Source organism: Canis lupus, chromosome 12 (genome assembly GCF_003254725.2).
Source record: "Canis lupus dingo isolate Sandy chromosome 12, ASM325472v2, whole genome shotgun sequence".
Lineage (NCBI taxonomy): Eukaryota > Metazoa > Chordata > Mammalia > Carnivora > Canidae > Canis > Canis lupus.
In genome coordinates this window covers 206262-232698 of record NC_064254.1, presented here as the reverse complement: position 1 = coordinate 232698, position 26437 = coordinate 206262, and the positions used below count along the sequence as shown (strand labels likewise).

At 37.5% G+C, this 26437-nt stretch overlaps 1 protein-coding gene across 12 annotated transcripts in view; it reads left to right on the top strand.

Annotated features, from left to right (window-relative positions):
- Positions 1-26437, top strand: part of ENPP3 (ectonucleotide pyrophosphatase/phosphodiesterase 3) — a 97532-nt gene that overhangs the window by 51639 nt on the left and 19456 nt on the right. For 10 of the 12 annotated variants that reach the window (XM_049092490.1, XM_025418053.3, XM_049092498.1 and 7 more), the window contains 9 exons: positions 5966-6074; positions 7981-8109; positions 8764-8795; positions 11507-11634; positions 16239-16305; positions 18307-18394; positions 19986-20164; positions 22162-22213; positions 23508-23662. In XM_049092490.1, the coding sequence (XP_048948447.1) occupies positions 5966-6074; positions 7981-8109; positions 8764-8795; positions 11507-11634; positions 16239-16305; positions 18307-18394; positions 19986-20164; positions 22162-22213; positions 23508-23662 (939 nt within the window). Of the gene's footprint in view, positions 1-5965; positions 6075-7980; positions 8145-8763; positions 8796-11506; positions 11635-16238; positions 16306-18306; positions 18395-19985; positions 20165-22161; positions 22214-23507; positions 23663-26437 lie in introns of all 12 variants that reach the window. The other 2 variants (XM_025418054.3, XM_049092491.1) reach the window with 2 other exon arrangements.

Below are 26437 nucleotides of genomic sequence, written 5' to 3'. Positions count from 1 at the left end.
GGTGAGTGGCATAATAACTATCTGCCATAAATTAACTTCTTTTCTATTTTAATTTTTTTGAGAGAGGGACAGACAGAGGGAGGGAGAGAGAGAATCTCAAGCAGACACTCCCCCTGCTGAGTGGGGAGCCTGACATGGGGCTCAATCTCATGATCCTGAGATCATGACCTGAGCCAAAATCAAAAGCTGGATGCTCAATCAACTGAGTCACCCAGACACCCTTCTATTTTAATTGTTATCCATACTCGATATGATTAATTGTTGGAGAGGGAACACTATAATCTGCATTTACCCAACTCCTACTGCTGACTTTATATTAGGCACTATATCTTTTTCTTCTATTCAGTGCTCTAGTTTGGACCCCTAATAAATTTTAAGTATAGTTTGTAAGGTGCCACAATAGAAAAAATCAGGGTGCCCCGAGAGGTGATTAAGGAGGTTCTAATCTAGTCTGTGGCAGAGTGGGGACTGGGGGTGGTTAGAAAGTTCTCTGAATAACAAAAAGGAAGGAAGTTCACAAATGATCTGGTTGAGGAAGGAGCTCAGTGAGGTAGAGGAATGAACAAATGGATAGGCAAATGAACAAATGGATAGGCCAATGGACTGATGGTTAGATCAATGGACTGCATAATAATGGTAAGAATAATAATAACAGTTAATCCTTCTTGTGTGCTCCTCTGTGCCGGGTATTGCTGGAATTGCTGTGTGGGGATAATCTCCCACCCACATCTGGAGCACTGTGGCCCAGAGACAGGGGCTAAGAGGAAGCCTAGAGGAGGACACAGGCACCAAATTATGCAAGTCCTTGTTGGCCATGTAATGAGTAATGGAAGCACTGAGGCATTTTAATCGGGGAAGTGACATGATCAGACATGCCTGTATTTAAGGATCCATTTAACTGTATGAGAGGAATGGGTTAGAGGAAATGGGGGAAGGTGAGATGAGTTTGCTTTTGCAACATTCCCAAAAAGAGATCATTGTGTCTTGGACTAGGGTAGTGGCAACTACCATGGAAGGAAGGAGATGCATTTGAGATTCGTTTGGGAGATATAGTTGGTAGGGCTTGGTAGAAGTTGGGTGATAAAGTGGGGGATCAAGGACAATTGTCTGGTTTCTATCGTGAGCTGTTGCAGCAGTTTCCATTTACATCAGTGAGGTGACAGAAATTTTGGAGAGAAAGAGCATGTTGTGGATAAGGTGCTTGTAATATTCAAATGAAGATGCCCAGAAGGCAATTGAACGTGGATTTATAGCTCAGAGGAGATGAAGATTGGGCAGCATGGCAGCATGTACATGGTGCATGGAAATGAAGATGTCCTAGGGAGAGAGGAAAGAAAGAAGATAGAAAGATTAAGACCACACCATATTTAAAACTTCAGAAGAGGCAAAATGCATGGAGAAACTAGAAGCCTGTTATTGTTTTTAACCACATACTTTATTCAGAGTTAATATGACATAATTTGAAAGCAAAAAGGTTATTTTAGTTTGTTTGCTGACTCATGCTGTTGAAAGCTTAGTAACTTCTCGATTTTTAGCTCCTGCTCTGCTATCTCTTTAAGGTCTACTTTGAACAGTTTCTGGTGCGCCTAACCTTGTGGTAGGCATTCTTAAGGGTGAAGAATGAGGCTGTTACCCAGAAACCGTGTTGAAGGGGCAAATAAATGAAATCTGAATTAATGTATTATGAGTTTTTATTTTAAGAAACCTTAATAATGTGATAGCTTAAACAGTGTTTAAATGGGAAGCTGATTGTGGCCTGGTATAGGTGGGGAAGGCTTTAAGAAAATAGGGAAGGTGGTTGGAGAGATATTTAAAGTCTGGTGAAACCAGCAATTTCTTGATACCAAATTTGTTCCAATGATTTTCTAGTATTGAAGTTGAATTAGTCACAGAGTGTTCTGACTGGTCCTGAGTAACTTTAGCTATTGGTCTAACTTGAATAAAATTCAGCTGTTAATTCATTTTTGAAAAACAAATGACTACATCTTAGAATGAAAAGTTGAAAAGAAAAATTCAAGTTGGAAAAGAAAATTGAAATTAAGTACAGATTAATTTAAATTGTTGATGATGCTCATGTACATGATGGAGTGACTCTAGAGCACTGAGGGCTTCCACTTTTGGGGAAGCATGTGGAGGTTCAATACATGGGAAGAGTGTGGTACCCATTGAAAAGCCATGTTTTTTTTTTTATTGGTGTTCAATTTACCAACATACAGAATAACCCCCAGTGCCCGTCACCCAATCACTCCCACCCCCCGCCCTCCTCCCCTTCTACCTCCCCTAGTTTGTTTCCCAGAGTTAGCAGTCTCCCTTTCTGATATTTCCCACACATTTCTTCTCCCTTCCCTTATATTGCCTTTCACTATTATTTATATTCCCCACATGAATGAGAACATATAATGTTTGTTCTTCTCCGACCGACTTACTTCACTCAGCATAATACCCTCCAGTTCCATCCAATTTGAAGCAAATGGTGGGTATTTGTCATTTCTAATAGCTGAGTAGCATTCCATTGTATACATAAACCACATCTTCTTTATCTACTCATCTTTCGTTGGACACCGAGGCTCCTTCCACAGTTTGGCTATTGTGGCCATTGCTGCTATAAACATCGGGGTGCAGGTGTCCCGGCGTTTCATTGCATCTGTATCTTTGGGGTAAATCCCCAACAGTGCAATTGCTGGGTCGTAGGGCAGGTCTATTTTTAACTCTTTGCGGAACCTCCACACAGTTTTCCAGAGTGGCTGCACCAGTTCACATTCCCACCAACAGTGTAAGAGGGTTCCCTTTTCTCCGCATCCTCTCCAACATTTGTTGTTTCCTGCCTTGTTAATTTTCCCCATTCTCACTGGGGTGAGGTGGTATCTCATTGTAGTTTTGATTTGTATTTCCCTGATGGCAAGTGATGTAGAGCATTTTCTCATGTGCATGTTTGCCATGTCTATGTCTTCCTCTGTGAGATTTCTGTTCATGTCTTTTGCCCATTTCATGATTGGATTGTTTGTTTCTTTGCTGTTGAGTTTAATAAGTTCTTTATAGATCTTGGAAACTAGCCCTTTATCTGATACGTCATTTGCAAATATCTTCTCCCATTCTGTAGGTTGTCTTTTAGTTTTGTTGACTGTTTCTTTTGCTGTGCAGAAGCTTTTTATCTTGATTAAGTCCAATAATTCACTTTTGCTTTTGTTTCCCTTGCCTTCATACATGTATCTTGCAAGAAGTTGCTGTGGCCAAGTTCAAAAAGGGTGTTGCCTGTGTTCTCTTCTAGGGTTTTGATGGAATCTTGTCTCACATTTAGATCTTTCATCCATTTTGAGTTTATCTTTGTGTCTGCTTAAAGAGAGTGGTCTAGTTTCATTCCTCTGCATGTGGATGTCCAATTTTCCCAGGACTATCTATTGAAGAGACTGTCTTTCTTCCAGTGGATAGTCTTTCCTCCTTTATCGAATATTAGTTGACCATAAAGTTGAGGGTCCACTTCTGGGTTCTCTATTCTGTTCCATTGATCTATGTGTCTGTTTTTGTGCCAGTACCACACTGTCTTGATGACCACAGCTTTGTAGTACAACCTGAAATCTGGCATTGTGATGCCCCCAGATATGGTTTTCTTTTCTAAAATTCTCCTGGCTATTTGGGTCTTTTCTGATTCCACACAAATCTTAAAATAATTTGTTCTAACTCTCTGAAGAAAGTCCATGGTATTTTGATAGGGATTGCATTAAACGTGTAAATTGCCCTGGGTAACATTGACATTTTCACAATATTAATTCTGCCAATCCATGAGCATGGAATATTTTTCCATCTCTTTGTGTCTTCCTCAATTTCTTTCAGAAGTGTTCTATAGTTTTGAGGGTATAGATCCTTTACCTCTTTGGTTAGGTTTATTCCTAGGTATCTTATGCTTTTGGGTGCAATTGTAAATGGGATTGACTCCTCAATTTCTCTTTCTTCAGTCTCATTGGTAGTGTATAGAAATGTCACTGACTTCTGGGCATTGATTTTGTATCCTGAGACACTGCCAAATTGCTGTATGAGTTCTAGCAATCTTGGGGTGGAGACTTTTGGGTTTTCTATGTAGAGTATCATGTCATCGGCAAAGAGGGAGAGTTTGACTTCTTTGCCAATTTGAATGCCTTTAATGTCTTTTTGTTGTCTGATTGCTGAGGCTAGGACTTCTAGTACTATGTTGAATAGCAGTGGTGAGAGTGGACATCCCTGTCTTGTTCCTGATCTTAGGGGAAAGTCTCCCAGTGCTTCCCCATTGAGAATGATATTTGCTGTGGGCTTTTCATAGGCGGCTTTTAAGATGTTGAGGAATGTTCCTTCTATCCCTACACTCTGAATAGTTTTGATCAGGAATGGATGCTGTATTTTGTCAAATGCTTTCTCTGCGTCTATTGAGAGGATCACACGGTTCTTGGTTTTTCTCTTGCTGATATGATAAATCACATTGATTGTTTTACGAGTTTGAACCAGCCTTGTGTCCCGGGAATAAATCCTACTTGGTGAATAATTTTCTTAATGTACTACTCGATCCTATTGGCTAGTATCTTGTTGAGAATTTTTGCATCCATGTTCATCAGGGATATTGGTCTATAATTCTCCTTTTTGGTGGGGTCTTGGTCTGGTTTTGCAATTATGGCGATGCTGGCCTCATAGAATGAGTTTGGAAGTATTCCATCTCTTACTATCTTTCCGAACAGCTTTAGTAGAATAGGTATGGTTTCTTCTTTAAACATTTGATAGAATTCCCCAGGAAAGCCATCTGGCCCTGGACTTTTGTGTCTTGGGAGGTTTTTGATGGCTGCTTCAATTTCCTCCCTGGTTATTGGCCTGTTCAGGTTTTCTGTTTCTTCCAGTTCCAGTTTTGGTGTTTGTGGCTTTCCAGAAATGCATCCATTTCTTCTAGATTGCCTAATTTATTGGCGTATAGCTGCTCATAATATGTTTTTAAAATCGTTTGTATTTCCTTGGTGTTGGTAGTGATCTCTCCTTTTTCATTCATGATTGTATTAATTTGAGTCTTCTTTCTCTTCTGGCTGGCTAATGATTTATCTACAGAGATAACCACTGTTAATAGTACCTTGATATATTTCCTTTTCGTTTTCTGCGCATGTGTGTTTACTGAGAAACGCTAAGTATATTTGAAAATGAGGGCACCACCTGGTGGCTGAGTTGATTAAGTATCTGCCTTTGGCTCAGTTCATGATCCCTGGGTCTTGGGATCGAGCCCTGCACCCGGCTTCCTACTCAGCGAGAAGTCTGCTTATACCCCTCACTCTCCCTTTGTGTTCTCTCTCTCTCTCTTGAATGAATAAATAAATAAAATCTTGGAAAAAATGCAACCAGGACAAGATAGGTATGGGTACATACATGGGTTGGTTTTAATCTTTTATGTTTGACATTGTATTGTGAGCAGTCCCCCATGCCATGGTTCTTTAAAATACTTTTAAAAATGTTCACTACAGTAGGTAAGTATATTGATGTTTACTTGTATTGAAATATTAATTCATGAATAGCCTTAGGTATAAATCTCCATTTGTACTATAAATGTTTGTGAGGACAAATTCTCAGAAGTTAGCTGTTAGGTCATAGGGTATGCCCCTTTTAAATTCCTGGTTAGGCATTGTCATGTGGTCTGTAACCATGCAGACTTCTATAGAAGTGCCTGTGAATACCCCTGCCTAACACTGGACATTACCATGAAAGCCTTTGCAGCTGAATAACATTGTTGAGGTTGAATGTTTTTTTCAGATATTTATTGGCCAGTAGTTTGTCCTCCTTTGAAAATATGGTTTAAGTTTTTGGTAAATGTGGTAGCACAGATGCTGGGCTCTGATGTCCTACTTCAAATTCCAGAAATTTTAGAGAAGGAAATGTATTTGTTTTTGCCTTCCTTAGTGATTTCAGTAATTAAAATTTAAATCATGAAAACAGTCTTAACTCCATTGTTTTTCTCCCTTAGGTAATTCAAGCCTTACAGTTGGTAGATAAAGCTTTTGGAATGTTGATGGAAGGCCTCAAACAGCGGAACTTACACAACTGTGTCAATATAATCCTTTTGGCTGACCATGGTATACTTTTCTTCTTAAACATATTTTATCATTGATTATATCTTATCACTTCAAGGGGTGTGCAAAAAGAGTGATATTTTTAAAGTCTGTACTTCAGACCTTTCAGAAGACTTAGAATAAGCAAAGAGCAAGGTTTGTTGGTAGGCTGTGATGAATAGAGTACTAAAACAATTTATTCTACATTCATTCTGCATATCCATCTCTATTCTTATTTTTCAGTAAAAAGGATATTAATAGTACTTAACAGGGATATGATGGGGTTGTTGTTCAATCAATATTTTTTGAGTGCCTATGCAATGTCAAGTACTTTACTAGATATGGTGTGTTTGGAGGTACATGAAGCATAAACGGGCTCTTCCAGATGGGGTGGAAGGTTAGTCAAGCTAAGCTCCAAAGGCTATGAAGGAACCAGGCATGGACAAGAGGAGGAAAAGAACTATGTCTGCAGAACTTTTGTTTGTATTTTAGGACATCAAGAAAACGAGAAACAGAGTAATTTACTTAAAATATTTCTAAAATGTCTTCTTAACATGTCCTATTATTTTAAAATTAAAATATCAGAAAGGGAGACAGAACATAAAGACTCCTAACTCTAGGAAATGAACTAGGAGTGGTAGAAGGGGAGGAGGGCGGGGGATGGGTGTGAATGGGTGACTGGCACTGAGGGGGCACTTGACGGGATGAGCACTGGGTGTTATTCTGTATGTTGGCAAATTGAACACCAATAAAAAATAAATTTATTATTAAAATTTTCTAAAAAATTTGTTTATTAGAGACAGAGAGAGAGAGAGAGGCAGAGACACAGGCAGAGGGAGAAGCAGGCTTCATGCAGGGAGCCTGATGTGGGACTCAATCCCAGGTCTCCAGGATCAAGCCCTGGGCTAAAGGCGGCACTAAACCACTGAGCCACCTGAGCTGCCCAAAGAGAACCATTTTAACGTCTACTTTGTTTAAAAGAAATTATAAAACATAAAATGTATGAATGAATATGAATAAATATGAAAATAAAAATTTAAGTGTAGTCTGAAGAATCTTTAGATAGTAAAGGTTTAGCTACCAAATCTTTTTTAAAGCACATGCTGCTTATATAAATTTAAATAATATACTTAAGATATAATTAGCTTTCTATAGGGGATTTTCTTCTTTGAAATTAGTTGATTTATGTTGAACAAATAATCTGTTTATAATTCTTATTTATTCTTCTCATATAAATGTGACCCCTCTCAACCACTGCCAGGATTTTCAAGGTCTGCCATTTAGAGTGAAATAGGATAAATTGTACAGGTGCCCAGTGAACCTTGGTTTGAGATTTGTACATTAAAATATCTCTGATTTGACATGACCCAAGACAACTGATTGTTATCATCTATATACATATTCAATGGATTATTATTATTATTTGAGGCATCTGGGTGGTTTCTGCCTTTATTTATTTATTTTAAATAATAAATTTTTAATTTTTATTTTTTATAATAAATTTATTTTTTATTGATGTTCAATTTGCCAACATACAGAATAACACCCAGTGCTCATTCCGTCAAGTGCCCCCCTAAGTACCTACCACCCAGTCACCCCACCCCCTGCCCTCCTCCCCTTCCACCACCCCTAGTTCATTTCCCAGAGTTAGGAGTCTCTCATGTTCTGTCTCCCTTTCTGATATTTCCTACCCATTTCTTCTTCCTTCCCCTCTATTCCCTTTCACTATTATTTATATTCCCCAAATGAATGAGACCATATAATGTTTGTCCGTCTCCGATTGACTTATTTCACTCAGCATAATACCCTCCAGTTCCATCCACGTCGAAGCAAATGGCGGGTATTTGTCATTTCTAATGGTTAAGTAATATTCCATTGTATACACAAACCACATCTTCTTTATCTGATGGATTATTTTTTTTAAATTCAGGAATGGATCAGACTTACTGTGACAAGAGGGAATATATGACTGATTATTTTCCTCGAATAAACTTCTACATGTATGAAGGGCCTGCCCCTCGTATCAGGGCTCGTAATATACCTCATGACTTTTATAGTTGTAAGTATGAAGACATCTGTCTGAAAAAAAAAAAGGTAAAATCAAAAGTGAATTACCCTGCTTCCAGATTCTGTAGGATGTAGGGATTGCCAGTCCCCTCTTCTGACTTTTTGGGAGAACTACACAGAAGCAAATGAGAAATCCCCTTCCTAGTTTAAATATAGTTAGTCTGTAAAGTCTATGGTAACATTGAATATTGTTAGCTTAAAATCTATTCTAGGCAATCACATTAATATTGAAAAATTATTAATTAATAAATACAATGCTAATATTAATAAACTATTAACATACTCAGTTGGTAAATTACTTAATAATTTAGGTTAAAATATATTCTGCTTATATCCATATCATTAGATATATAACAATACATAATGAAATATATTCTACTTATATTAATAAATCCTAGTTATATTAAAACATCAATTAATTGAATTAAAATGTTAATATTAGTAAAATTCGATATATTCTATTGATAGGTTAGAATGTATTCTACTTATAGGTTAAAATATATTCTTAAATTCTAAAATAATTCTTCGCTTAAAATTTCCTATTTAATCTTACCAGATTATCATCATTAATAAATTTTTATGTCAAATTCAACCTGAGTTGTTCACAATTTCAATGTGATTTATTATTATTTTCCTTTTGAAACAGTTAATTCTGAAGAAATTGTTAGGAACCTCAGTGTAAGTATACAGTCTCCTAATACATATATGTAAGTTAATATAATGTCCTTAAAATCTGGGATGAAATAAATTTATATTCTGTAATTCTGAGCCCAAGCCACTTGTAAATTATTTTTGCAGCCCTCTGTTGACATTACATAGGTGCGTATTAGTTGCTTTTGTCTTAGGTGTTTCCATTTGCAGTTGCCACCTGCAGAAGATTAGTTTGTGGGGGACAATGGCACTGGCTCTGGTTTTCAGAGTGGGCTGAAGTCCCATGCAAAAGGGCCATGCCAAGGAGCTTCAGGCAGCATCACCTGTTACATGTTTTGCATGACTTAATATCATGCAAGAAAACGTGAATCATGAACTCACAGATCTTTTCGTACAGGTCGGAAAAATCATCTCTTTACCCTCTAAGTATAATTGCAGCTGCTTTTGATTGGTTCCTATGCTCCAGGTTGTGAGTAAAGGAGCAGAGCAAATTTCATATAAGTAGCTGAAAGATATCTGGGTGTTTCAAAGTGGAGTTCACTACTCCTAGAGAAACTGGATATGTTCTTATGTGTAGTTTTAATAATTCTGTATTTAAGGTATATTCACAAGTACATTACCTATTATATGGAATTCATGAGTTTATCATTGCTTAAGATGGGGGCTGTTTATGTATAGGTGGCATGCAATATAGTAAAAAAAATGTTATGATAAAATGTGAATGATCGAAGGTGAGAAAACACAGGGTAAGGAATGTTACTGTAACCTGGGATAGACCAGCAATTCTTTAGAGTCTTAATCACTCCTTTTTTTTCTCTCTTAAACCTTCTGATATTATGATCTTGAGTACTCATGATAGGCAATCTCACCCCCTGCTGGTGAAGGGTGTATAGGCAATGTGTTCATGCTAACTGGATGGGTGCTTCAGAATTTTCAACGTGTGGATTCTCTAAAACCACAAGTTTTTGTTCTTTTTCCCCATCACCTCATGAGCCATAGAGCTGAAGCCTCGTTGGTGAGGAAGGGCAAATCTCCAACAATTCCGGTGGTGGAGGGGATTGGATACCACAGGCTTTGGAAATCTATTATGGTAGTCCACTATTCCCAGGAAATATTTCATGTGGTGTACAGTATCAACCAGTAATGCTGTTCCATGGGCTTGTATTGAGCTTATATTGGACAAACATAACCAAACACGAACAGGTGACTCATTCTGGCTATATGTCAGACAACAGCATCTGTGTTCTTCAATAAAATGACCCCAAATTTTCCCAGCTTTAGGGTCCTCAGCCTCAATCCTCAAATGCAGAGTATAACCCCATACTTCTACAGAAGTTGGCAGTAGTTTCCTCTGGATTTACTCTGGCTACACACCGACTAGGAAAGTGTGACTATCACGTGACCTCTGGTCCTCAAGGACACATTCTGCTCCCTTGTATCTTTGAGGAGGCCACATATCCAATAGCTGCTGTCATGTTTTTGTCTGGATATTGCAAAAATATTGGCTTCTGAAGGAAATCATAATGAATTAAAAAGAAAAAGGGGAAGACTGGTAAAGATACCAAAATAGGCAAGAAGAAACCTGGCCAACATATCTGTGCAAGAAATAATTTCTCTTCCTCTTCATATTCTATAACTATCTTGCTCTATTGTCCATACATCCTTTTACATTTTTTGTTCAATTTCATTGTGCCTTTTTTTCTTATACAAATTGAGCACAAAATAGTAGTGACAGCCTTAACATAGGAGATTATTGAGACTTAAAATAAGAATGAGGAAGTAGGAAAAAATTTAATTTTCCCAGATTCTTCTTTGTATTTTTTTCTTAGAAAGGTCATAAGGGAGAAAAAGTCCCTTTGTACCTCTAGTTCTCATTTCCTCACTTTCTTTTTAGATGACCGTGAGTTGCATTTTGACACAGTTTAAAGTTATGTCATCAAGTTACCACAGTAATTATTAAAGAAATAACATGTCACTCCAGTTTGTAAGAGATCCATGATTTTTTCACAAATAAGGAGCCTGTAGTAGGTCTCAAGAACTTTTGACTTGATTTGACAATTAAGCATATGTAGGTTATTTCTTTTTTTTTAAACATTTTATTTATGTATTCATAGAGACAGAAAGAGAGATGCAGAGACACAGGCAGAGGGAGAAGCAGGCTCCATGCAGGGAGCCTGATGTGGGACTCCATCCCGGGTCTCCGGGATCACACCCTGGACTGACAGTGGCGCCAAACCCACTGAGCCACCAGGGCTTCCCTTTGTAGGTTATTTCAAGGGTAAATTGAATCCATGGTAAAAGGATTTTGGTGCAATTAAACTGATTTAAAAAATTTTTGCTGGTATTTACTAATGTGTTAATATACTTTTCATACATAATTTAAATTCAAGATTTGTAATTGCCACTCAAAATCTAGACATATCTACTGTCTGTCAAAAGAGGAGGGGGGGTTTATGGTGGTTTAAGATATGTACACAGGAATAAAAATTTAGAATGTCAAACACCAAATCATAATTTAAATCATATTTTTAATTGCAATTTAAATATTGTTGCAACAATAAAAACAACATAACTGGGGAATTTGACCACATTGATGCTAAGTTTAATATCCTTATTTTATTAGCCAGGCTTAAACCCTCTTACTTTTAAAAAGTGCTTAGTTGTCTTAGAAGATGAAATTGTTGAATTAGCTTGCATATTTTACAACATACACGGAGAAAGAATTTACTTATTTTTAGTGCCGGAAACCTGACCAGCATTTCAAACCCTATCTGACTCCCGATTTGCCAAAACGACTACACTTTGCCAAAAATGTCAGAATTGATAAAGCTCATCTTTTGGTGGATCGGCAGTGGCTGGCTGTGAGGTTTGTGCCTATATTTACTTGTCTCCTAATACTTTTAACAACCGTCTTTCATTATAAATTACCTTAATTTTACCCTGCTATTATGATCCTGTAATTTTTCCTGATCCTGTAAATTTTCCTAATTCTAATAATTCCTTGACTTTTTATATACTACCTAGCACTTCTGTGTTTGAAACCCCTGTTACTAGGGGGCCAATCTTAGCTTCCTAATCCTAACAATATAGAGGAGCGGGAGGAAGAAGCTTGATACTGTTTATAGACCATTCCAGAAACTGTCATAACCAGCCCATTGCTAACCCCTATGGGGTCTTTTTCCAGTAGTAGACAGGATGTAAAGACGATATCAGTTGTCTTCCAGGTTGGTAGTAAGTAATTGACTAGATGGCTCTTTGAGATCTTTGTCCTTTTTGTGGTTTTTATGAAAGAGCACCTTTATGGCTCTAGGGACAAGCTAACCAATTAGGTATTAACATTTCTTTCTTTTTGTCTAGTTATAATTCATGTTGATTGTTGACATTTGCAAATGATAATTGTGTGTAGAGAAAATAAAAACCATTCTGAATTGGTTCATTCCAAAATAACCAATTAATTCACTGGTTTCACAAAATCATAGCGGTGTTATGGTATATGCTGGGCTTTGTTCTAGGCATTTGGGATACAGGCAGGGTTCTTGCCAAATGAAGAAGACTGAAGATAAACCAGCAAACAAATACACATACACTTTCTGGAAGTTTAACTAATGTTTCCTATTTTTATATTTCATTCCAGTGGGTATTTTTTTCCTTGTACATAAGTGGCTTTAAATGGAATCAAGATTCTAACTGTTTTTTGGCCTTGCTTGTATGCTATGTAATGCCGGAAGATACAGGGGAAAATAGGAATACAGAGTCTGAAAGATATTTTTCACAAAGAGGAGGCAAAAAAACAAAAAACAAAAAACAAACGAGGTAGTTGGGCTCTAATATAAGTGCTTGCCGGATGAGGAACTGGGATTTTGGTAGAGCCTGTTGTATGAGACAACCCAGAAACCCAAGCAGTACCCGGCTGACCCAGAGAGTGTGCACGTTGACCCCTGGCCTCTAGATGGCTCTGGCCTCTCTTCTTGGGATTGGAGTTTCTTAACCATTCTCTGGAAGGTCAGTAGCTTTCGGTGTGACTCAACGTAGCATTCTCTAGAAGAATTAAAAAGACTAAGCTTGACTAATATTAAGTATATAAGGTTTTTACTAATCTAGGTGCATCATATATGAACAAATGATATGTCCAAATGTCGGTGAATTTCCCAAATATTTACTGTTGAGGGTATGAGATTGAAGAAGTTAGGAGGCCACTAGTGCAAAATGAGGAAGTGCGCATCCATCTTACAACATGGCTTATGGGTTATAGAAGGAGAGTCCAGCCGCCACAATACATCTGGGTATTTATTATACATTAATTAATATCTAGGCTCAAATTATGAGCCTTGTATGTTCTATAGCTAGCGGTGAGATGTAAAAAGAACAGCAGGCTGAGAGTTCAAGACCCACCCAACTTAGGGGGAACTGAAACAAATTCATGTCTCAGGGCTTCATTTTCATCATATGTAATACAAAATGAGCTTCGTTTTATTACTCCCTTGATATTAAAGTAAACTGATTTACATCAAGGGAAATGTTGACTACAGCTCTAACCAGAGCAATCAAGGCGTCTCACTGATTAAGTCCTGGGTTCACTCGACTCTTATAACACATGAGCGTCAGGCTACCTAGTTTCTACATTAAAGTATGCTGTCTTTAGTTAGTTAAAATGTCCGATATTTGATAACTAGATTACATTTCCTTTTTCAGAATTATAGAAAATTCCATCATTTAGTGTAATCTATCACCACCATTATCATCCTTATTTTGCTTAAAATGTTTAGATTTTGCTAATGTGCGGAAACTCAATTATTTGAACAACAGCTGAAAAATTGTTAAAGTGCCCCCCTTAAAGAACATGAATAATAACTTTATTTTATGATCGGAACATTACAAATACTCCCCAGGCACTTTTCTAAGAAACGGGGATAGGCACAGTCCCCACCCTAATGATCTTTGTGCAGGCAGGGAGGAAGACAACAATTATAACCAGGTGTAACAAATGCTGAGCTAGGATCAAGTACAAGGTACAAGAAAACAAAAAGAGCGATGACACAGCCCAGGTATGGACGTCAAAGAAGGTCAGATGAGACTTCCTGGTAGGTGTGGTTCCCGCTCTGGACTTTGAAGAGTCAGGATGGGTTAGGCTAAGTACTGTCACATACAGCAGGTCTGTCCCAAGCATTGTGCAGTCTGTGCATTGTCCAGAGGCACTCAGCCAAGAAGATGTGAGGCAGTGGACGCATAACCCTTGCTCAGGTCACTGAGCTCTGACTGGAGGCTCTGTCTGCAGTAGGAAACGGACCACTTTTCTTTGCTGGAAGACATCCATCTGTTGACCAAGCCTTGAGCACTGTCAGGCTGTATCATCTCAGAAGTGCTTCTGTCTTGAAATAGACAGATGTCCCAGAGCACTGGGGCATCTTTTTTAAAGTCAGCAGCTGCCCTGGGACAAGGAAGTATAGAAATAGATTTGCAGGCAGAAGGAAAGTTTCCGGTGGTGAAGGAAGCTGGTCTCCTCTTGAAGGATCCTACTGTCATGTCTACATAGTGTGATTTTGATTGTAAAGAAAATTCACATTGGTGGATACAATGTGGCTGGAGGTGAATATGTGGATGTATGGATTTGCATTTCAGAGAGTTCACAACGTTCAATAATAGTAGGTGGGTATGATCTATGAAGGCAAGGGAAATAAAAGCAAAACCGAACTATTGGGAATTAAGATAAGAAGCTTCTGCACAGCAAAAGAAACAGTCAACAAAACTAAATACAACCTACAGAATGGGAGAGGATATTTGCAAATGACGTATCAGATAAAAGGCTAGTATCCAAGATCTATAAAGAACTTATTAAACTCAACAGTAAAGAAATAAACAATCCAATCATGAAATGGGCAAAAGACATGAACAGCAATTTCACCAAAGAAGACATACGCATGGCCAACAAGCACATGAGAAAATGCTAAGCATCACTTGCCATCAGGGAAATACAAATCAAAACCAAAATGAGATACCACCTCACACCAGTGAGAATGGGGATAATTAACAAGGCAGGAAACAACAAATGTTGGAATTATTGGAATTAACTAAGGTAATGAACTGGCACCTTTGAGTAACTGAATTTAAAACCCTTAAATAGGAGTCCTTAAATAGGACTCCTCTTGCTTTCCCCATTCTAGCTAGTCCTTAGCCTTTCCTTTCTTCCCTCTGTTGGGTAGCATTGAGTGTAGCCTGCTCAGTGTTGTGATTTATTTTTCATTTTGTGATTTATTTTTATTTAAGCTGAGTGAGAGTCAGTTATGAATGTTTTGAAAGTTGATTTTTTTTAAGACACTAAAGTCCTGCCTACAGTGTGAAAACAAGAAAAACGTGTGTGCATATGTGTGTATTTGCCTGAGGAGTGGGAGGTGGGTAGTGGGAAAGTAAATGAGACAAATCTCTTAAGGCCAACTGTTGGGCAGGGGACTCTTTTTCCGTTAGAGACTTAATTTGTTTTTTTTTATAAGTTATAAATTTACTTTTTATTGGTGTTTAATTTGCCAACATGCAGAATAACACCCAGTGCTCATCCCGTCAAGTGCCCCCCTCAGTGCTCATCACCCATTCACCCCCACCCCCCGCCCTCCTCCCCTTCCACCACCCCTAGTTCGTTTCCCAGAGTTAGGAGTTTTCATGTTCTGTAGAGACTTAATTTGAACCAGTATGACGGTTTTACTTTAAAAAAACAAATCTAGGTTTATTGATATTTTGTTTTGTTTGTTTTCATGTATAAAAACCAACTATGTACAAAATTGCTAATATTGCGCAATTACAATGCTAAAATAAGAGGAGATAGGCAAAAGACTCATTACATGTTGAAAAGTCATTCAAGTAATACAGCAACCCCAAAATTAAAAATAAACTGAATTTATGAGAATGTACTAGCCTTTTCTTACCAAGTGTTATAGTTAACTTTCTATCTTCTTTATATTTTATGCTATTTTCCTAGATATGTCTTGTGTAAAATAGGAACCAATATTTTTTTCCCAGTTTCAAAGACTTGTTTCTAAAGTACTGAAATGCTTAAAGTAGTATATTAGTTAAACTATTCTTAATCACACGGATATTAACTAATATCCAAAAAGATACAGGTAAGCTTGAAGACAATTATTTTAACATTTTAATTAATTTTTAATTGATGTATAGCTGACATATATTATATTCAAATTCTTTTTTTTTAAAATACGTGCTTCTGTTATTGTGCTATTAATGTCTAAGTCAAGGGCTTTTAAATTATATTTATAGAATCTATATTCTCCTTCCTTCTCTCCTACCATTCTGTTTGTTCCTCTAGTTATTAATTTGAATTGAAAAATAATTATATTTATGCCGTTGACAGAAAAAAATACTTCTACAAAAGAGAAGCTACATGAAAATCTATTAAAGCTCAGTATACTGTAAGATCTCATATCGATGTACTGATTGCAATGTAATATTATTTCTTTAAAGGAGTAAAGCATATTCATTCTGTGGAGGAGGCAATCATGGTTATAACAATGAATTTAAGAGCATGAAGGTAACCTACTGCTTTATTATTTTTTTAACAAATATTTATTGAGCACCTGCTTTTTTTTTTTGAAGATTTTATTTATTCATTCATGAGAGACACAGAAAGAGAGGCAGAGACATAGGCAGAAGGAGGAGGAGTCTCCCTGCAAGGAGCCTGATGAGGGACTCAATCCCGGGACTCTAGGATCACACCCCGAGCCAAAGGCAGGCTCAACTGCTGAGCTACCCAGGCTTCCAGAGCACCTACTTTGTGATAGGCAATCTTTAGGACTCTTGTATACAGCACTGAATGAAACAGATAAGGATCTCTGCTCTCATGAAGCTTTCATTCTATCAGAGGAATATAGACAATTGGCATAATTAGGAAATACATTATTTGGTATGTAAGGAGATAAGTGCTATGGGAAATAAAAGTAAAGCATAGTAGGTAGAAACTGGGTGTGTTTCAGGGTACCAGAGGGGTAGTATGCGGTTTTACATAAGGTGGAGAAGATAAGATTCATTGAGAGGATGTTTGAACAGAGACTCAAAGACGGTGAAAAAAAATCGACCTTTCAAATATTCAGGGGACAAGTGTCCCGGGCTGAGGAAAGAGCCAGTGCAAAGGCCCAAGGGGGCAAACCTGCCTGATAACGCTGGGGATGAGAGAGCCTTCATAGACTATGACTGGCTGATGCAACAGGAAGGACCAAGGGTTCAAGTGGGTATCTTAAGTTCAAAATATGTATTAGACATGCAAGTAGAGATGTTATATAGACACCTAAAGAGAATCCATCTACACAGAGATTAAAACTTGGGTTTTAGGAATGTAAATTATTTAAAAGATATGCAACTAGATAAGACCCTCAGAAACTGAGTGTAAGTAGAAAGGAAGACCAAGTACTGAGTTCTAAGCAATTCTACTTGAAGAGGTTGAAAGAAAGAGAATCACTGGCAAATACACCTCTAAGTATGGTCAGTAAGGAAGGAAGAAAACCAGGAGCATAGTATGTCATAGAAGCCCAGGGAAGAGACTATTTGGAAGAGTCCATGAGTAAAGTGTAGCTGATATTCCCCCATAGGTAAAGCTTTATGATTTTTGCAGCCTGGTTGTCTTATCTATTTCCATTAATACACACACACCTCTTCCCAAATAGAGAAAATGTGTGGGGCTCTTTTTGAATATAGTGCATTTCAACATTGTCATGCTGAGCTATATATCCTTGTAAAAATTTGGAAAGTCTCTGGAGACAGAGTGCTTCTCTATTATATAGAGTATTATTTGATAATTAAGCTAATCACTATCAGGAAAACTTATGCCTTAGGTTTTTGCTAGAAAAATTACATAGCCGTGTTACTGCAAAATAATTTGGAAAATAAATATATATGGCCATGTTACTGCAAAATAATTATTTATGTTTGACACTTTTCTTCTTGTTCTTTACAACCTGGAAGTATTAAATGTGTTATGAATAATATAATTAAGTTAAACATGAGTTAATTCAATGTAAATAAAAATATTTAGGTTTCTTCACCCTAAAAGTAAAGGGGAGATATATTTGAGAAATCAGTGGGTTAATATAAGTTGTGAGAAAACTTAGTGTTTAGAAACATCAACAGTTTTTGGCCATGTGTTAACATATTTGAACAATGATATGAAATGACTATGAAAAGGGCATCTGATGTTATATGATGAATTTATAATTTATACTGTCTAGATATAGAAGAACTATGCTTACATTGGTTGTCTACCGTTGTTTGTTTCTCCTCATCTGTAGACATAAGAGGTGCTGTGGAAGCAGGTACATTTAGAGAAAGTAAACACAACACAGATGATATTTGATTGTACTGTTGAGATCCCAATCATAGGTGCAAATGATATAAAAATCACTTTCAAATCTGAAAAGAAATCTTTACAATAGCCTCAGACATAACTGGAGAGCTATGACAGAAGGAAAATTGTGTCTCTTCCAACATCTGTTTTTGAGTTGAGATGGTATCTAATAACAGTAGGACTTTTACCACCTAGGCTATCTTCTTGGCACATGGATCCAGTTTTAAAGAGAAAGCTGAAATTGAACCATTCGAAAATATTGAAGTCTATAACCTTATATGTGGTGAGTACATCTATATAAATTTAACATCAAAATGTGGCTATGGAAAAAAATGTGGCTATGGTTTTAGTAATATGTATTTTGAAATTGGTAGTAAACTGAATCCCCGAGGTGGATGCTCTGTACTAAGAAAGTAGAAAAGATGGGAATGAGTCCTCATTCAGAATGTAAGAGTGAATTCTTTGTTTCCTGATAATGATAAACATTAGATGTCAGGAGACCAGCTTTCCCATCAGTTACTTAGTATTTGAAAATTTCATAAAACTTAGACAAATAAAATTACATTTCTAATTTTTCAAAGCAGGATAAAAAACAACCCTATAAGCTCAAGTCTTTTTATCTATCTATCTATCTATTTATTTTGTAATTACAGAGAAAAAGCTTCTGGCATAAAAGGATGATAGAAAGTCCTATTATGGGCAGATGCTTGGGATTATGCCCAGTGTTTTTTTAAAAAAAAAAAAACACCAAAACCACCTTAAAGAATTAGAGTCCTCAGGGATCTCCTCTACCTTTCCGCCTACATGCTTACTTCAGACCATTGTAGTAATAAATCATTATCTAGGCAAGGCAAATGGATAAGTTGCAATTACGCCTTGCACTTTAGGAGTTCTGACATAAATACACTCATAGTTGTCATTGCTAATCTTGCCAAAGGCCTGTGGTGATTGAATATGGCTTAGAAACCAAAAAGCATCCATTTGAAAACAATGTGTTGTTTCAACTTAGACTCTTGGTTACCAAGCTGAGTTTGTGGTCAGGGATGCTGGCCCTTTATGGGGAGGCTTAGAAGGAACTAGATGGGATTTCAGTTCTAAGTGAGATCTATTTGGTGGTATTCAGCAGGAGCCACTTAAAGAACTGTGTTTGTAAACTATTTATATATTGTGTTGTTGTAGAAAAAAACAGAAAAAGCTATCTAAATATTACACAAAATTTACGAGTTTAATATTTTAAAGATATTTGTCCTTAGAGAAGTTTCATATAACCAAGTGAATATATCACAACTAAGATTGTAAATTATTTAAGTTCTTCAAAATTGTTTTTGATAAAAGTATAGCTTTGTATGCTAGAGAACCGGGATATGCTTAAGGAACAAAGTGATCATTTAAGCGATGATACTTTTCTCTGGAGGAGCAGAAATAGTTCCTGGAAATGCCTGTAGCTTCTATAACAAATGCTGGCACTCTCTAGAAAGAGGGGGTGATAGAAATCCTGTTGGAGAGGGCAGTGGCGCCTGGGTGGCAGTTAAGAGTTTGACTCTTGGTTTCAGCTCAGGTCATGGTCTTGGGGTAGTGGGATTGAACCCCACATCAGGCTCTGCTCAGTGGGGAGTCTGCTTGGGGATTTTCTCTCTCTCCCTCTCCTTCTGCTCCATCCCCAGGCCACCCCTCTCTAAAAAAAAAAAAACCACTCCCCCCAAAACCACCAAAAAACAAAACCAGGGGGGAAGAGTCACTAACTTGAATGGCAGATATAGTACAAGACCATGTTACAGGAGAATTTATTAAAGGCAGTTTTGTTTTCTTCCATCTTCTATATAAATGCTGTTGCCTTTTAATTTAAAATTACTTTGAACTTATTTTAAAAACAGATCTTCTACACATTCAACCAGCACCAAACAATGGCACCCACGGTAGTTTAAACCATCTTCTGAAGGTACCTTTTTATGAGCCATCCCATGCAGAGGAAGTGTCAAAGTTTTCTGTTTGTGGCTTTACTGTTCCGTTGCCCACAGATGCTCTAGATTGTTCATGCTCTGAGCTACAAAATGTAAGTAATAACTTAACATATCCATAAGAATGTAAAGGGGCAAGTAAATCTATAACCGGGCTTAAAACCAGGGTAGCTGACCACCAGGTTTGTGTTCTAGCTTAGGTATTTACTAAGTAAATGTATGTGGTTTTTCCAAAACTTGTCTGGAAATGAGAGATGCATTGTAAGATTGAGTGTGTGAATATGCTTTGTAAACTGGAAAGCACTATCTGGAAATTATTAGTTACCTTGTGAGCTAAGTGTCAAGCCTTCAAAACAGTAGAATCTTGGAGCTCTCTCGGATTTCTTTTGTTTTTTCTCTGACAAACACTTTTATTATTATTACTTTTTAATTATTTTTTTATTGGAGTTCAGTTTACCAACATATAGCGTAACACCCAGTGCTCATCCCACCAACTGCCCCCTCAGTGCCCGTCACCCAGTCTCTTGGATTTCTTTCATCAACATAAACCTCTTTCAGCTGCAAGACCTCATACAGGTCTTTTTAGTGGTTCAGGCACGTGGCTGAGTTCAGGGGCTTGACTTCAGATCCCAAGAGACTCAGTAAGGTGATATTCCAGTGGTAGGAGCCCTCACCCCCACCCCCCAAAGACAAGGAGTCAGAACAGAAGCTCCAAATTTAAGGACCAACCCTACCCATGAGAACTGCAACACAAGGATGTGGGCTGGGATTTCGGAATGGAGTTGGAGCCCAGTTATCAAGAGTCCATCAAGTTAAAACCAATGTCAAGGTGCATTTGATGCCAAATTTAAAATGTTGTGGAATTCAATAAGTATCTGCTGTCTCAGGTAAGAATTATTCCTTGTAGCCAGGGGTCAGCAAAGACTTGATTTTTCTCTAATCCTCATGGTAACATTACAACACATAGATCAATAAGTATTTATAAATAAATGCTGACCAAGAGTCTTGAATGGACAAAAGTCCAGTCAAGATTTCCAATAAAAATCAAAACCACAGCCAAGATCAGGGTAGGGGTGTGGATTCCTTATCTATAGCTTACCTCGATGAAACTGCCATTGAAAATAATCATCTTATCATAATAAAACATTACAATGTGGATGTTTTTAATCTCTGTTTTAGGAGCAAAGAAGGGTCAGAGAGGCTAGGTAAACTGCCCAAAGTCACAGAAATTTGGTCTACCTGACTACAAATGTCCAAATTGTACTCTGTAAAGAATGCCCTTTGCTGTTCAAAATGTGGTCACAGGATCAGCATCTGCTTCACTTGCAAGCTGATCAGAGGTCCAGAATCTCAGGGCCCACTGGGCTCAGGTTTAGTAATTGAAATCTGCATTTTAATAAGAGCCTCAGTGAGTTGTACTCATACTAGCTTGAGAGCCCAGGGATGTTGTCCTGCCAATTTAGTAGTTGATTCTAGCTGTGGTCAAAATGCTTTGCCCCATTATCTTGTATCTTTGCAGACTCCCACACAAAGCATCCCAAGCAGTAGTAGTATGTCTGTATTTCTGAGCGTGGCAGAATGGGAATTTAAACTCAAGTTAGGGGGATCTCTGGGTGGCTCAGTGGTTTAGCACCTGCCTTTGGCTCAGGGCGCAATCCTGGAGTTCCGGGATCGAGTCCTGCGTCGGGCTCCTGGTATGGAGCCTGCTTCTCCCTCGTCCTGTCTGCCTCTCTCTCTCTCTCTCTGTCTACCATAAATAAATAAATCTTTTTTTAATTTTTACTTATTTATGATAGTCAGAGAGAGAGAGGCAGAGACACAGGCAGAGGGAGAAGCAGGCTCCATGCACCGGGAGCCCGACGTGGGATTCGATCCCGGGTCTCCAGGATCGCGCCCTGGGCCAAAGGCAGGCGCCAAACCGCTGCGCCACCCAGGGATCCCTAAATAAATAAATCTTAAAAAAATAAACTCAAGTTAGTTTGGTTTCTTTGTTGGGTAGTACATTTGGGTGTGACTGCAGAAATAATCCTGATGGCCTTTTACACGTGTTATCACTTTGACTTACTTTCTCTTTCCCACGTTGTTTTTGCAGAATATTTCTCTAGAACACGTGAATCAAATGCTAAATCTCCCTCAAGACCAAAGTAAGTCAATAGAAAATATGTTAAGCCTTTAGTGTGTAGGCCTAACAAAACACAATATTGTCTTTTGGGGATTCTTTATAATAAGCTCCCAGAGGCTTTTGAACATAAAGATTGTATTGCTGATATACAGCAAGAAAAAACCTCCACAAAACCGTATCTAATAACAACAATTGTAAGCCTGGGGCACTTGCAGTGGTTCCAGGAAATTTCTTCAAATGGTTTTGGCTGTTCTTTTTGTTACATGTGAATGGCCCAAACTGCCTACCCCTGCAGCTTCTTGGCTGTGTGACTGGGCCAAATCACTTAACCTTTCTGTGCCTCAGTCTCCTTATCTATAATCATGGTACCCACCTCATGTCATTGTAAAGACTGAAAGAGTTAATCCATGGAAAGAATCTAGAACAGTGCCTGGCCCATAACAACATTCTTATTACCTATAATCTTTTAAATGTTCTTGTGTTAAACTCACTAGGCCTGTTGCATCATTTATAAAATGGGAGTACCTTCTTTATAGAGCTTTTGTGAAAATTAAATGAGTTAATATAGGTGTGTACTTGGTGCCTGGCACAGAAGAGTTCAGTAAATATCTTTGTTTATAATCTTTTTATAGTCTGTAGGCATGACATGAATACCTTGTAGGTTTTTAAACCATCAATAACTGATGGATTTTTAAAATATAATAACAGGAATATAAAAATAATCATATTAGGACATACTTTTCTTTATAAAATGGCAATATCAAAAAAAAATAAAATGGCAATATCTTTCCTATGATAATTATTAAGGTGGATCATCTTTGTTACAAAGTATGTCCTTTGGTTTTGAGGTTTCATCTCTTCAAATATGTCCTGTGAGCGGTTAGCTGCTTGGCCAAATTACTTTTCTAAGCCCTAGTTTTGTAATATACAGAATGGAACAGTAACACTTAGCCTCAGAGTTGTAAGGATTAAGAAGTTAAGTATGGGGGATCCCTGGGTGGCTCAGCAGTTTGGCGCCTGCCTTTGGCCCAGGGCGCGATCCTGGAGACCCGGGATCGAATCCCACGTCGGGCTCCCGGTGCATGGAGCCTGCTTCTTCCTCTGCCTGTGTCTCTGCCTCTCTCTCTCTCTCTCTCTCTCTCTCTCTGTGTGACTATCATAAATAAATAAAAATTAAAAAAAAAGAAGTTAAGTATGTAAAATATTTATCAGAGAAACTGGTGCATTATAAACCATCAGAGAATAATGACGCTTTTATGCATGGAAGCATTTGCTAATTTTACAAGCATTTTTATTTTATGTTATTTTTACTCTAGTAACAGCAACAGAGAAACTAAATTTACCATTTGGGAGGCCCAGGGTTATGCAGAAGAACAAGGAACACTGTCTTCTATATCACAGGGAATATGTCAGTGGATTTGGAAAAGCTATCAAGATGCCCTTGTGGAGCTCATATACAGTACCCAAACCAGTAAGTACCTGTGTCCCTTGATCCATGAAGACTGGAAAAAAAATCTGTGGTTCCCTAATATTCTAAGAACTGAAGTTTGATTTTTTCAGTAGAGATCCCAAAGGGAGTTCACAGTGTCCCAGTTATTTCTCAAAAGAATTTGTGGGTGCTATGTGGGTGCAAAAGGGGAACACGTGTTCTGCCCGGAGAAATTAAAAGATGTGTATGGGCCAATTGTAAGGCAATTAGAAAAGAAGCTTTTGAAGAGTGGCATCAGAAAACAGAGGCACACTATCTGTTTTGTATATCCTAAGTACACAGTGGGTGCACCTAAAAGGTGATGCCGAGTAGATTATAAAGGGCTTTACATTTACTTGGTTGTTTACTGCATACTTTACTCTCTGCTGTGTATTATGGTAGGCACAAAGAACATAATGTGAATAAGCAGTAATCCTTCCCTTTAGAATCTACTGCTCCAATAGGTCAGGCTAGACTTACATGTATAGATGTGCTATATCATAAATCTCTTGAGGCTGAGGTTGAGAATGCAATTATTGATATTCTCTTCTTTTTTCACTGTCTAGCAATCTCTATTTCAATAAGTGACCCAGGGACATTTGGCTACCAAAAGGAAGAAAATGTCAGATCTCTGGCTCACACCATATACAAAATTAAATTGCTGGTGGATTTATAGACCTAAATTTGAAGAGCAAATCCATATTTTCCTTTGAGTGTATCTTTATGACCTTGGGATAGAGATGATTTCCTTAGGACCCAACAACAACAAATACAGAGGGAATTGGTTAATTTGGCCATATTAATGTTAATGTGTGACAAAAAGAAAGTTATGGATGAGACAATATATTTGTGTTGTATGTGAGGAACAAGAGGTGAATATCCAGAATGGTAATTAAGATCCAGAATAGCTAATAAATTTCCAATAAACGAGAAAACTACAAATGTCTTAGTTAATAAATAGGCAATAAGTATGAGCCAAGCAATTGAACCTCATTAGCAACCAGGGAAATGTAAAGGAAAGCAAAAATTAAAGTCTGCCAAAAATCAGTCAAAACACCCCTTCAGGGCAGGGATGGTTCTGTTTGATGTATCCTCACACAATACAGCTGCCCAGTAAATGTTTCCTGAATGAATGTGTTGGCTACATTAATCCAGCCATTATTTTTAAGGACTGAAGGACAAAGCAGTACTTTCAACTAGAAGGGTAAATAAATAATCAAGAAGCTGTTTTTGTAAAGAAAACTGTGATATCTTAGGTCCAAGACTGATGACAAACCTCAACCTATTACTATTCTTGCTTAGGGGAGAGATACTTTTTTTTTTTATGGCAAGAAAGTGATTGGTTGTATCTGATTTATTTACTCTTCTTGTATTTTATTTACTCTTCTTGTTCTAATTCAAGATTTCTGGAGAAAAAGAAGCATATTTTCCCTATTAATTGAAGATTGAAGCTTTGTGTGTTCTGAACACCAACTCTGTTGCTGAAAATGGTTTAATTGTGGTCAGTAGTAGGAGAGCACTGATGTTTCCCAATATTTTTACCAACAGTTACCTGAGCTCATGTGTATGGTTAATGGCAATGTCACTTTCCTATCATGCAAAAAGTTCAGTTTGTGATTTTCTTCAACATACTGTGGAACAACAATGTGAAGTTATTGATTCCTTAAAATAATTTGTTTTTGTTTTTGAGAAGGGCAGTATGATTCAAGGCCAATCAGATGATTTAGTTCTCTATTTGGAAAGTCCATGTATCAGGGATTGTGTGGAGTTAAGGGGAATGTTTGTATTTTTCATACTTACCCCTGCTGTCTTCCATTCCTGAATTTATATGAGCTAAAGCAGAAACCAGAGGCAGGGAGATTTTAAGGGTACTCAGACCAAGGATTTAGTAAAATTCTTTTTTGTTATTGTCTTAAAACTTGCTTCTTTGTTACCAAAAGTTCCTGTCATTTAACTGATCCCACAGAACATACACAAGTATGTGTATTTCTCCCTCCATGTGACAGGATAGAATTCTAGCAATTTTCTGCTTTCTAATTCAAAAATCACTGTGTCAGTATATTGTGGTTCAAGAAAAATATGTACAAGGATGTTCTGAGATTCACATAAAAGTGTTTTAAATCAAGAAAACCCAAAAGACTTCACCCCAAGATTGATAGAGCTCATACAGCAATTTAACAGTGTGTCAGGATACAAAATCAATGCCCAGAAGTCAGTGTCATTTCTATACACTAACAATGAGACGAAGAAAGAGAAATTAAGGAGTCAATCCCATTTACAATTGCACCCAAAAGCATAAGATACCTAGGAATCAACCTAACCAAAGAGGTAAAGGATCTATACCCTAAAAACTACAGAACACTTCTGAAAGAAACGGAGGAAGACACAAGGAGACGGAAAAATATTCCATGCTCATGGATTGGCAGAATTAATATTGTGAAAATGTCAATGTTACCCAGGGCAATATACACGTTTAATGCAATCCCTATCAAAATACCATGGACTTTCTTCAGAGAGTTAGAATAAATTATTTTAAGATTTGTGTGGAATCAGAAAAGACCCCGAATAGCCAGGGGAATTTAAAAAAAGAAAACCACACCTGGGGGCATCACAATGCCAGATTTCAGGTTGTACTACAAAGCTGTGGTCATCAAGACAGTGTGATACTGGCACAAAAACAGACACATAGATCAATGGAACAGAATAGAGAACCCAGAAGTGGACCCTCAACTTTATGGTCAACTAATATTCGATAAAGGAGAAGAACACAGGCAACAC